The sequence below is a fragment of the Epargyreus clarus genome, unplaced genomic scaffold, assembly GCF_041222505.1.
Source record: "Epargyreus clarus isolate Ecla_fem2 unplaced genomic scaffold, WU_Ecla_fem_2.2 ptg000008l, whole genome shotgun sequence".
Taxonomy (NCBI): domain Eukaryota; kingdom Metazoa; phylum Arthropoda; class Insecta; order Lepidoptera; family Hesperiidae; genus Epargyreus; species Epargyreus clarus.
Window position 1 is genome coordinate 12022322 of NW_027332216.1, and position 14224 is coordinate 12036545.

The following is a 14224-nucleotide window of genomic DNA, read 5'->3' on the forward strand; positions in this document are numbered from 1 at the left end:
CGACATTGACAATACGTCACACACATGTGGATGCGTTCAATACCTTCGCCTTTGCACTCATGTGATTTATAGATTATAAAATATTTATCTAAAAAAACATCTTACAAGCATCTGCAAAAACGCATCTAAATGAAATTATTAAAATTAAATGTTTTGTTTGCAAATATTTGCAGACGAATGTTTTCAACTGATAACATTATTATTATAATGCCAGGTTCACTGGACCAGATTTACTCGGAATATTCGCCGAGTCCAATCGAATAGACACAAGTATAAATATGTACCGATGAACCCACTCGGTACTCGCTTCACCGCTTGTAATAATATCTAGATTTTTCAGCGTGAATTAAAGATTTTCGCGTCTGTTATCGTGTGCGGGGTTTACATACTCGCTATTGATCAGGGGATACTCGGCCAATTATTCGCGAGTATCTAAGCCCGGCATAAAATAGAAAGTTCTTAAAAAAACTCAATCATGTATTGATTGTAAATTGTAAACTATCATTATTATATAGTTTAATGCAACCGATGTAAATTTAGGAGGCATTATTAATGGAGAGCATAAATTAATTTTATGAAATTCCGGACATCTGCAATAATTTTAATTTTTTACAAAAACTAAATCCTTCGGAATAACACTGGTCCGAATGAAAGTTTGTGTAAAGATCGAAGCAGCAGGCAGAAAAAAGTACGTGTCTTATCTAATAGGAGCCGTTAAAGAATTTATTATGGTGCAATTCATCTGGTCTTAAGTAGTCACTGCCGCCCATCAAAAGACCCTAAATAAGACCGTACTTCTGTGTAACGACCACACAGAAATTTCTCTTCTTCGAACTTCTTTCTGTGTCTAAACACTAAGTTGCAACACGTCATACTGGTATAGTGTTTCCGTTACTATACTCTTCAACTAGAACACAGTTGTTGTACATTAAAAATAGAATAGTAATTTGTATTTACCCTTCATCAACCCATTACTGTCCCACTACTGGGCAAGTGTCTCCTCAGAATGGTCATTTGCTCAAGACGCAATTGCAATTTTTAATTATTATTTTTTTTTTGTTATTTTTATTATAATTTGTACATCTCTCATGCATGCAGGTTTCCTCAAGAAGTTTTCCTTCACCGTTGAAGCAAGTGATAATTAATTTCTAATACGCACATAACTTTGAAAAATTAGAGGTCCTCTCGTTCGAGAAGCCGAGTTTCAACCACCTGAGTAGTACTATATTTACCCAGCCATTTGTAATATAAATATGTACAATATCAAAACAAGCTCGTGACCATCGCATGCTGTTTAAATATTTTTTTATTTACTCATTTTAAGCCGCAAACAGAATCTGAGATGTTTTAACATTGATAACAGCAACTAAAATTGCTAATGACGTCACATTCGAATATAATTAGCCTATAATAGAGTTCAGTTACAAAAAATACAACTGACTTCTATGTCACCACAAAGTAAAAAATAATTCAAATAAATGTTCGTTTAGTACATATTTCTAAGTCTGCCATCATCATACCCTGATTTCCTTATAATGGGACCACCTTGGAAATATCTTTTTTCCAACAAAAAAAACATCGAAATCGGTTCATAAACGACGAAGTTATCCGCAAACAAACATAAAAAAAGCAAATTTAAGTATAGGTACGGTCGAATTGGGAAACCTCCTTTTTGAAGTCTGTTAAAATGTATGATGATAGTAGGTACGTGTAAAAACGTTTCACATCTGTAAATCGTACACGAATCTAAATCCAAGAGGTACGAGTAGCTCGCTCACCGAGATTCGATAAAACAATTCATTCGACGGGCTGGAATCCTGTACGGAGCAAATAAATGAATTATACACGAGCCGCGATGAATTATTTACGCCGCGAACTCGTAGTCGATAAAATGCGCGCGTGTTGAGCTGAGCTCAGCTAGCGTCGTAGCGAAGTACTCATGCGATTGTGAAACAAAAGACGTTTTTGTTTTATTTTTATTTATCTACGACTAGCTTCCTTTTTTATTGACCCGCGTGGCGGAGCGGTCACCATACCGGTCTGACGCGCAATAGGTCCCGGGTTCGATCCCCGGCCAGACAGATATCTAAATGATGAATTTCGATTTCTGTTCCTGGGTCTGGGTGTTTGTGTATTTGTCTATGTGTGTGTCCATGGCACCCACTACACAGGGAATCCTAGTGTGGGGCTGTGAGTGTAGAAAAGCGTTTATTTTTATTAGACAGTCAAATTCGAACTTTGCTATTTAAGAATACATTAATTGATTATACGAGTAAATAACCAGCTTTTATCATCGGCTTCGCTCGCAGTCAGATGGTTTATGTATCCCTCGGGAATGGTACTTTTTTTTCGGGATACAAGGTATCTTATATCCTTTGCTGAACCTCTGACCACGTGTATATAACATTTCATCACAAGCGCTTTTGTAGTTAAGCGAAGCAAACAAACAAACATTCTTAAAATGAGATATTCAGACATACCTACCTAGGTATGTCTGAATTTCTCATGTAAATAATGTAAATGTAGAGTCTGATTGAGATACGAATATTGCCATTAGTCTCTGAAAGTACTGAATTAATTTGCATATTAAGATTTGAGTTCCATAAGGCAGCTTATGGAAACTCAAATCACATTTCTAAAAAAATGTAGTCTACATTAAACATAGATTAGTAAAGATTACTCACTCCTAACAAGAAAATGTACCCAGTTTTGAGAATTGAAATAGTTGCGTAAAAAAAGTTTTCCCACGTCTCCGTGCTAAACTTGTCAACAATGTCCCTAAAATATTTGAAATAATTATTTATTTATTATGTAAATTACGCAGTATGAGTTATTTATTCGTAAATTTTCTCTAAAAATGTTTTTATTTGTCAACAATTCAAAAAAGAACTTACTAATAAGCCGTTTGTGGCTTCATTCAATTTCAAGGCGGCGAAGTATCTTTACTAATCTATGTCATTAAAGTAGACTTTAATTTTTGATTTTATTATTACACTTGTTATTAATAGCAGGGTTTCGAAGTATTTTCTGGCAAACGTTCTTATCTTTTAAATGTTTATTAAGAGATAAAGACCTCACATATAGAAGTATATTTACTGATCACGAGACTGGAAGATATGACGACGATCGTTGCTCAAAGCTTATCTAGAGTCATCCAGTGACCCCTTTAGTCTGCAACTGCATTACGTATTTGAAAAAGGCCAATTCAACGTCTTCAAGCTATTACTATTCCACCGCTGGGCACAGTTAGCACTGCTGCACGAAAATCCACCTGATGGTAAATACCCACTGCTGCCCATTGATATCTGTAATCAAAATTCATATAGGATTGAAGTTATTAAGTCGCTCACAGATGCTTTGATACCCCTGAACGCTACCTTCGAATGCCTTGATTAAGTGTACCCTTCTTCTCTCAACCTTCAATCCAGAACACAGAAGTACTTAACACTGCTTAACACTGTTTTAAAGCAGAAATAGATACGGCGTTGCTGCCTCCGAAGTAGAACCACAAGGGGTTTTACTGTAGAAACTCTAGTATTGTCGACATAAAAATATAATTTTAAACTGTATTAATCCGTGGTACATACATATGAGAATATTCTGAAAATTACAGTCCAAGCACATCCAAATGTAAATCAGTCGTTAAAGCACTGTTTCCTTTTGAAAGTAATTTACTACTACCGCTTCAGATAATCTAGCCATAGATATATTCATTCTGTCCCTGTAGTTCCGGGACCAGAATAGGGCTACGGTATCCTCTGCCTGTCGTAAGAGGCGACTAAAAGGGGGCTTCCGGGGTTGCGGACGGCAAGAGTGGGAGCTCAAACCGCCCGGCCAGCGACTCCGGGAAGGACGGCGGTATGTGTGGTCGCATACCGTCGTGCACACCAGACGGTGTGGTGAGTATCAAGCTCACCTAGGCGGAGCCCGACGGGGCACAGCGCTAAGAGGACTCCGGTTGCGTTCCGTTGGAGATCCCGGAGTCCTCTACGCAGCGCCGAGGACGGCCACCGGGGGGGTTTTAGTGCAGTAGTGCCACATAACCCCGTGTCGCTCCCACGGCACCGGGTACCTTTTGAAGGTTTCCCCCTCGTTAACAAAAAAAAAAAAAACATATTCATTCGTTTAATAAATCACTACAGTTCTTAGAGAAATACTTAGTTTATAAACTATCCTACTAAGCAAGGTGCAGTGACTCTTTCTGTTTAACTTGTTTAAGTAAACTGAAGAGTATATTTAAAACATTATTTGAACTGTAAACTCTTATCAAGACTGTTTAACTGAAGCATACAAAAATTGCAGCTCTCCTTTCTATGTACTTCTTAACAGTTTATTAGAATAACTTGACGATAACTTTTAAATGTATAACTATATTTTGCGAGTATAATCAATCGAATTAGTATTTACGAATTGCCCATTCATTACCATAAATTCGGAAAAGTAGTAAAAGCAAGAGGCTGGTGGTTTCAAATTAGATATCTTACGCTAGATGATCATATCTCAAGCAAGCGTCTCAGATTTTTCTACATTTACTGCATATTCTATGTGCATAGAAATTGTTCATTCGTGCCTGGGAATGGAACTTTGACCCTACCGATTGAGAGGCCGAGTTTTAACCAGCTATCACTGTCAAGCGATTACTAAGCCCTTCTCACTCTGAGAAGAGACATAAGTGAATGCGACAGATACGATAAAACGAATTCAGAGAGTGACCGGCGGCGCGTGTCAAAACTAGTATTAATAAAAATAATTAGCGTTTGTTCAGCGATGTTATCCAAGCGGTAATTCGATAGTGATAAGGGTGAGTCTGTATGTATGATATACATTAGTATGTCATTTGGCGTGACACGAGCCACGCGTCCGCATCTTGTCTAAGCGGTCGCGCCGCACGCGGTTTTTGGAAATTTCGACTTCTTACACTTGTTGAATCTTGTTTGGTAAGTAGGAAATTGTACTTGTGAAGTTAGACGTGGCATTAGTTGGAATATTGGTTTGCGATCTGTTCCGGGTTCGATTCTCGGTTAGGTAAGATTCTAATGTAGAATTTAAATATCGTTTCGGATCTGTTTATGATTGTAATTATGATGATTGTAATTATAAATTGGGCCCGCATGGTGTTACGATTATCTCGATTCTATTCTCGGTTAGGAAGTCGAATTTAAAAATTCGTTTTGGATTTATTCGAGAGATTTGGAGATGTGTGGAATAGACGTAAATCGTTCCAGTAATAGAGCAATAAAAAATTAAAGGTTTTTAAAATAATCCTGTCTTACTACTCACTACGTAGAAAATATTAAAAAGTTGGAAACAAAGTTTCAAAATATTCTCAAGTAATAAAAGGTTTTTTTCATAGTACCTAGATACATTAGAACTCTACGCCTTCTTCATAATATTTTAAGACTCTATATTGTGATTGTCATATAGAGACGTAACGAAATTGAGAAACATAAAATTTTCTACTCTTAAATAACTTTAATTTTTTATTTTTTGTTGAAACTCTTGAATTACCGACGATACAATGATGGAACTTATGGATGCCTTTTCAATGCAGGCCAACTTATTAACCATTATATATCTTAGTTTGCAACCAATTATCATTATAAAACTTTGTAAGCTTTTGTAGGAAATATTTAAATAACCTATTTGGCGTTTATTTTCTAAACAATAAAACCATTTAAATCTTCAATAACTTGAACAAGAATGTATACCACATTATGAAGAACCCATTCAAAACTACATGTTATGTATGTCTATGCTTTTAAATATTTATTATGACTTGTTTGCAATAAGGAAAAATATGTCCCAGAATATGCAAGACGTTTTAAAAATAAATATGTTAACATTTTCTAATTTTTTCTCACATATTTGTTTACCCTGATCATTTTTAGTAATTTGGTTTGTTAGTTTTAGTGTGATAGTTGAGGAAAATGCTAAACATACATCATCATCAAACATACATACATCTTAAATACTCGGAACTCAAAATCTTAACCTGTCTCTATACTATTCAAATCAACATTTAAAAGATTTCAAAATCTTCCCGAAATTGTTAAATCAGGCACCAAACTCGTAGCTATCCCGCTAATCGCAATCCTTACTAATATTATAAATCCGAAAGTAACTCTGTCTGTCTGTCTGTCTGTCTGGTTGCTTTTCTTCACGCCCAAACCACTGAACCGATTTTAATGAAATTTTGTACAAAGATAGTCTGAGACCCGAGAAAGGACATAGGATAGTTTTTATCCCGGAAATCCCACGGGAACTGGGGATAGCGATCTAAGTTCGATTAATCGGAGAATCGATCTTTTGGACCCAAAACATCGATTATTTTAATCGATATTAGTAAGGATTGAATCGTAAACTATGCATTTGATCAAGTGATGATCTTTTTATGTATGTTAGTATGTTATATAATTTTCTTTTAAACGCGGGCGAAGCCGCGGGCAAAAACCAGTAATTAAATAAATACAAATATAATCATTTTCGAGACATTCACTTAATTTTAAACAGTTATATCGCCTATCAGTTATCATTTGAAGATTATTATATTATAAATAGGCTATTATCATAAACCTCTAACCTTTTGTTTTTGTTTTTAGATAATTCCATTCATTTTTGCGCCGGCTCTATGAATTCATTATTTTGTAAACACGTAATTTTTATATTATTTTATATAGGTACATAATATGTTGCGATATATAAGTAGTTATATTCGTTAACATATGTATTTTCCCATAACAAATTAAGGCAAACACATATGGAATTGTACATACGGATGAATGCAATATTGAAGATGGTAGAGTCCTCTGTAGTTCGACTCCGGCGGCATCACCGCCACGCCACCGCCACTATTTCTGTGCAATAACAGCAGTGTAAAGAGTTACATTCCCGGTTTAAAAGGTGTTATAAAGCCATACTTATCCGAAACATTCCATCTTAGTTCTTAGGAATAGCAATGCATCTGAGGCCGATCTCAGGTAGACCGTGTGCTCGTTGGTTACTTCTATACGATTCTTAAGTAAATGTTTGCTTCTTATTGCTTCTATACGATGTTCATTTAAATGTTTGTTTCTTACAAAAAATACAGTCTTAAATATCGTGAATAACAAACCAATCTGTTCATATCGGTAATTATCACATCATCAAATTCGTGTATCATCTAATTAGTTATTAAAATAATGGACATCGCATGTGCAAATATGAAAAGATTCCCCGTTTTAATTAATGCTATCAGAATAATACCTTTATCATTTAATGATAAAGGTATTATTATGATAGATGATAATATGAAATCACTTCCATCCAAATAGTAGCTCTAAGTCAGTAGTAAGCAGATGTAGAAGAGTAGTAAGTAGATGGAATTTGATGTGAATTTTTCATACCATATCATGCGGTGTACTATTATATAAGTCAAAGAAAAAGTAATAAAATCGTTAAATCTCAAAAGCGTCGGATTACTTTTTTAATTATTTTCATCCGATATACAAATTAGAAGTTGGTTGACAACTTGCAAATTTCCGAGACACATGCAAGTGAAGTTAAATGAAAGCTTTAAAAAATGTTACTTCCATTTCGTAAGTTTACGTAGATATTTTTATAACAGATATCGTCGTCACCGCTATTACTTTATCAGAATTTCATGCTATTTTAATACTTTTTAAGTTACTTCAAACTTATAAGAAGTGCTCAGTGGCAGTGCAATGGCTCCAAAAAGCTCTCAACAATTAAATCTTAATTTCCAGAGAGAAATGGGTGGTTGGGTGAGCCACTTATGGTGGGGCGGGGACCCAGACGCGAAGCACCCTGTCTCCGGGCTGACTCTCCGGGAGATCCACGCCGTCCAGAAGTCCTGGGCGCCAGTCAACGCCAACGCTGTTGCTAACGGGACTGAACTACTTAAAAGGTATGACGATAAGGCAGACGGGCTACCTGGTGGAAAGCAGTCACCGTCGCCTATGGACATTTGCAACACCAGAGGAGTCGCCAATGCATCGTCGGCTTTGAACGAACATGCAACGAATGTCATGTTAAATAACAAATAAGTAAAGTGACGTACATATCATTTGCATTTATAATATAATACAATTATTCCCTTACATTTTTGGAGTACGATGAGAATGTAGAGTAGGCAAATTTTTGAATCTATTTTATGACTATTAAAAAAGACATGACTTCATTTTTTTCGTTCCTATAGTGAAAATGAGTGTTGCCAAAATTATATACTTGTCTTAATTGGGACAATATAACTTATTTGGGAATTACATAGGTTAATTAAATCATCAATCGTCATAACAAATGACCACCAAACGTACATTACTAAGGTAAACAACAAAACCTGCACATATGTAAGTGAGACTCACAATAAAATAAAACATTCCTAGCGCTCAATTGAACGGATCAGGATAAATGACTTACAATAGCAGAACATGATCCAATTTGCTTTCAATATAGAGAGCTCGAACGCTTCTGTTACTACTTTATGATTCTTCCGAATAAGAAAATATGAATCTCTGAACAGGATAGCTTAGTCCTCCCTGAAAGCGACTTCATGTAAATTATCTATTACCGACCCTTTCAAATCATACTCTTAAAATCATGAAATGGAATGTAATGAAATGAAAACAAAAGAAATGGAGCACTAAGAATTGTTGGTCACAATATTTTTTTCTTTTTCTGTATGATCTATTCGAAACTAGGCCTCAACTGATAATCATCATTATCATTACATCAAAATAATTTGACATTAACACCTACGAGAAGCCGCCGTATATACAGTACCCTTACCAGGAGCTTTTACAAATTCCAATCAGCGCCCCTAGCGGATCGTGTCCGAACTAGGAAATCGTATGGGCTAATACATAAACAAATACCAAAACAGTCATATTTGTCGAAACGTAAAAACTCCTCGTAAGGGTATGTACAGTTGTGTACTAGCAGTTTCGCGAACTTTTGCTATGTTTCTGTTGGGGAATGAGAATTTAAAACGCGAGTAACGAACACCTGGAGTTATTTTGCAACTTATTTTATGTTTGAAGCTTACTTATAAAAATATTAAGAAACTTTATACGTATTTCAAAACGTGTGTCAAGTGCCAATTTAGAGAAAACAAATCAACTTTAGATATAACATTCCCACAGAAAAAAAAGGGTACAGGACACGAGATCGCCAATTACGAAACACGTGATAATGATAACAAAAAGAATAACACACATAAAATTAACAGTATATCTAACGAGCGATAAATCCATTCGATAGTCTATAAACCTCATTAAATTTTAACGACTATACAACGCCCAACTGAATACGAGATCAAAAACAAACTTATATGAGCCATAAAATAAAACTAAAGTGGTTTAAGCTGTCTTTAAACGCATGAAAGGGACTGATTGCGTATGAAATTAAAATAGCCTCTGGAAATTATATTAATAGAGTGTTACGTAATATGTTATAGTCCACGCCAAACTGCTAGTCCGCTCCGAATATAGAAACGAGTCGGGTCGCAATAGCAAATTATAGACATTATCTGGATGAAGACAGGGCAGGACCTCCCCGGCACCTGTCCGCTGCCCGTTCTCGCCCACGGGTACATAGCTGCGTTAGTTTGCCCTTACGATACGGAGTATACATATGTGAACTAAACCTGCGCGCAACAACTTCAGAGTGGACTAAAAGTTTGACGCGGACTATAACAAAGTTAACAAAATGGTATTTTTGAACAACGCTCTTTGAGCAAATTATATTAAATATATAGTTTCAGCATTTTCAGCAGACTCATTTAAGCTGGAATTAAAGGTCACAGAACCCTTGAATCTTGAAATTTGGATACATGCATTTCATCCAACGCTAAATAGTCACAGTCATATATGTATTAAACCCCAAAAAGAAATCAAATCCTACCTAAGATCAGCGACGTATACTGAACGAGGGTATAAGGTAACAGCTTCATATAAATGTCTTTCCTTAAAGATACACTTCAAATTAGAACACAGCACCTTTTAGGTATGACAGTAGTGCCCTCGTAGTTGAACCTTCGTTTAGTTCCATATTTAGAAGCAACAAATTTATCTTTTTTTTATAGTATAAGAGTAGCAGACGAGCATGCAGTCCACCCGATGGTAGGTGGCTACTGCCGCCCATGGACATCTGTAATCAACCCTAGATAGGATTAGATATACCTACCTGAGGTCGGTCCCAGATGCGCCGCCACCCCTGAGGACTACACTTATTAATTAAAAATCCTTCCAGATTCTTCCGCGCGTACCCACAAACGAAAGAATTCTTCAAAATGATCAAGAACGTTCCAGAAGAGAAGTACGCTGACAACATCCAGTTCAAGGCGCATGTGGTGAACCTCATGTCGTCACTGACCCTCGCCATCGACAACCTCCACCAGCCAGAGGTGGTCGCCGTCATGATGAACAAGCTCGGCGAGTCGCATCATCGGCGGAAGATCCCGCAACAAAACTTTCATGTAAGACTTTTTGCATCTTTTCCTTCCATATACATATCTGGGGGAGTGCCCCCGCCTAGTCGAGCTCAAAAAGAAGCGGCACTTCTTTTCTCGAAGCAATTTAGGCCATTTTTGACCACCTTTAACTTCGTTGTACTCGTATATATCTATTTCATATACATATATCACTCGTTCACCTGATGCTGATTTCAATGGAAATTCTAAAATTTTATCAAAAACTCAATTAAATTTTTCCCAAAAAAATGTATCTTGATAAGATTTCGCTTAAGAAACTAGTTTCAGAGCAAATAAGTTATTGTAGACGAACGGGTAGACACACGAGTGATCCTGTAAGGAGTCCATTTTTATGTTTTTTTTTTTTTGCATAAAAAGAACCATAAAAACAAATACAATCATAATAATAAATGTATACAGTGGCAACATAGATTAGTAAAGATACTTCGCCGCCTTGAAATTGAATGAAGCCACAAACGGTTTATTATAGTAAGTTCTTTTTTTGAATTCTTGATAAATAAAAACATTTTTAGAATAAATACGAATAAATAACTGATACTGCGTAATTTACAAAATAAATAAATAATTTCAAATATTTTAGGGACATTTTAGCACGGAGACGTGGCAAAACTTTTTTACGCAACTATTTCAATTCTCAAAACTGGGTACATTTTCTTGTTAGGAGTGAGTAATCTTTACTAATCTATGAGTGGCAACAAGACTTTAAAACCGTACATATGATCAATTATAATGATACTCATATTTAGACCATGATATAAACATCGATATTTCAATTGATAATTTTACAAACACCTCACCAACAATTACTTTGTATTGCCAACAGGACTTAAAAACCGTAATCGTAAAGATGTTCATCGACGTTCTACACCTGGATGGCGCGACACTCAACGCCTGGGGCAAGACAGTTGACTTCTGGTACAAACACATATTCGACTCTATGAAGGACAATGAGTAGGTAAAGATAAGTAATAGGTCATAAATGAACTATTTATCGCTGCCGTAAACTGTTTTTACGGTACGGTATACTACGATAAGATGATACAGTTCGTACGAAATTATCATTATAATAAAAATTAAGTCAATTTTGTTACAGCCGATTCAACTTATCCAATTACCTCATTTATAATTTTCTTACAGTAGATAATGTATCTTTACAAAATTAATCTAACACAAACTTGTTTATAAAAAATATGAATATTTGTACAAATGTGCAGTTAACAAAACTGATAATTTATATTTTTTAACCCAGTAACATACAATATTTTACATTATTATAATAAAAGTTGGAATAAATTTTACATAAATACCCAGATATGCCATACTTCTACTTCTACAACGTGTGTAAATAATACAAGATTAATAATTAAGTAATATATAATTACACATAATACAAGTAATATATTTATATTGTAAATATAGTTTCCTTTTAAATAAAAAAAATATAAAAGGTAATTTCTTTATTTACTTTAATTCCTTTACATCACCGCATGTACCTACGCAATTAGACTGTTTTTTTCAGAAATTTCCTGTCTTCCAAATGACTTGATTAAACATGAGGTGTCATAGGATTTATGTTAATTGTGAGAGTGTCATAGGTCATAGGCAATATTTAAATTAAGCATTCGGGCGTTTTTATAAAATTCTGTAGTTGATCAACCACTCAAAACAATCTATGCTCGATTTTTATGACCTAAAATAATCGTAAAATATATAGCGCATAAAATAAATTCGATAAACGCTTGATTCGACCAATATACACTCGTCTACTCACATCCAATTAAATTTCACACTCATGTTGATGTGTAATCAATTTACAATGTGTTGATTGGTTGATTGGTATGTGCTAGCGAGAAAAATATGAAGCATATCCATCAGACTAAAATATTTGAAAAATTTAAACAGGAATATGAGTAAGGTTGTAAAATTATTTGTGGTTAGTCTCCGATGGCATCATTACTACTAAGGCTAAAAAACTATAACAACTCTGTTAAATGCTACTGTGCTGGAATTTGAACGGTTTGATGAGAGATCTTTAAACTTACATAAAACAGAAGGTTTCAGAAGGTGGTAGAGCCCTTTGTGGTTCGACTCCGGCGGCACCACCGCCACACCTATTTCTACTTAATAACAGCAGTGTTAGGCGCTGCTGTGTTCCGGTTTGAAGGGTGTGGTAAGGGAGACAGACTTTTCAGAGGCGTTCCAGCTTAGTCCTCAGAGGTAGCGGCGCATCTGTGGCCGACCTCAGGTAGGTATATCTAATCCTATCTGGGGTTGATTACAGATGTCCATGGGCGGTAGTGGCCACTTACCATCAGGTGGACTGCATGCTCGTCTGCTACTCTTATATTATAAAAAAAAAACAATCCAATTTAGTTGCTAATGGTGTTAATGCAAGTGTATCGACCTCAATTATGTCAATCCTATTTAGAATTGATTACAGATGTCTACAGGAGGCAATGACCATTTATCTTTATATGGAAATAAATATGTTTAAACTTATAGTTTGAGTTTAAGTTTAAATATGCAGTCCATAATCCATATGTAGTTTATTTATACCAACTCACTACATAAGGTAGTTTAAGTTAGAAAAATCTCAAAGATTTTTTTTTAAAACTGATAGCTTAAAAATGTCAAAATGTAACAAATTGCTATTAGTTAACTAAGATTAAATATATAAGAGACATACTATTAAAAGAAACGTCACGTAAGTCATTGAACCCTTGCCAGGCTCAACAATGTGTTCACGTAACATTTCCCCACAAGGACCCGGGAAGCGCGACGTGACTCCACCTCGCGACCTGCATTATTCACACTCCTGCATATTTAACGTCGAGCCTCTCCGAGTGATCCACCCTGTCATATTATATGTAACTCATATGTAACGTAAACCACATGTAATTTGAGATTCTATCTGTTGGGTGGTTACAGACAGATGTTACAATAAATGAAGGGATAAGCAGTTGTTGATCAACAACACTGTATTTTGATCATTTAATTTCTTTTTAATTTTGAGAAGTTAAACATTTTGTTATTTATTTTTCAGATATTTCTAGACAGATGTCACAATAAATTATTTTCACACGAAATCAAAGACTTTCATTTTTTTTTTTTTTGCTAAAAGTCACAACAAAGTTTTTGCAACACCATCTAACGACACTCAAAAAATATTGAGTACGAATTATGACATGAAATCCACAGTAAATTTACATGGGATGGTACTGTTAGCATAGTTATATTAAGTAACGCCGTTATTAACAATCTATCTGTCCTATGTTTGCCTACTAAAGATCGATATTTGGATGAACGCTCATTTGTCACTTTTAATGCACTAAGCACTACTAAGAACTAAAAATGACGAAACAGTGCTACAAATACAAAAGCCGATGCATCAATTTATTTCGAAGAAATTTTAGCGTATGTTTTACAAAATTTTTATTGCTCATTGCCAGAAATGGCTCACAAATATGCTTCCATATCTTGCACATGTGTTACACTCTACTGCACTTACAAAACGTTTTAGCACTCATTAATTGAATTCTAGTAGCATTACGCTGTAATTGGTTAATCATCGATAAGGATCCGTAACGACCCATTGTCATAACACCCGGCTATTGTTGGCAGCTAAAATGGCGCTCGCCTTTGGAATATTAATTGAACTATAAGTGAAGGCTGTAGAGAGGCGTATTGATTAATTATTTATTAATCTACTCGTTTATTTTTCTTATCTACTCGGTGGTA

General features: G+C 35.3%; 1 protein-coding gene across 2 annotated transcripts; it reads left to right on the forward strand.

The window, feature by feature from the left end:
• Positions 1-4670: 4670 nt before the first annotated feature.
• On the forward strand, positions 4671-11629 carry Glob1 (globin 1). 2 transcript variants are annotated; one of them, XM_073075471.1, is made up of 4 exons: positions 4671-4801; positions 7743-7903; positions 10246-10471; positions 11310-11629. In XM_073075471.1, the coding sequence occupies exons 2-4, from the start codon at positions 7749-7751 to the stop codon at positions 11439-11441; spliced, it is 513 nt and encodes a 170-aa protein (XP_072931572.1). In that variant the 5' UTR covers positions 4671-4801; positions 7743-7748; the 3' UTR covers positions 11442-11629. The 2 variants fall into 2 exon arrangements, with proteins under 2 accessions (XP_072931572.1, XP_072931571.1); XM_073075470.1 differs by lacking the exon at positions 4671-4801 and adding an exon at positions 4802-4937.
• The last annotated feature ends 2595 nt before the right edge of the window (positions 11630-14224 follow it).

Coding starts and splice junctions, on each gene's coding strand:
- Glob1 (XM_073075471.1), top strand. CDS start 7,749: ATGGGTGGTTGGGTGAGCCACTTATGGTGGGGCGGGGACCCAGACGCG. Junction 7,904..10,245: donor GGGACTGAACTACTTAAAAG/GTATGACGATAA, acceptor AAATCCTTCCAG/ATTCTTCCGCGCGTACCCAC. Junction 10,472..11,309: donor TCCCGCAACAAAACTTTCAT/GTAAGACTTTTT, acceptor TATTGCCAACAG/GACTTAAAAACCGTAATCGT.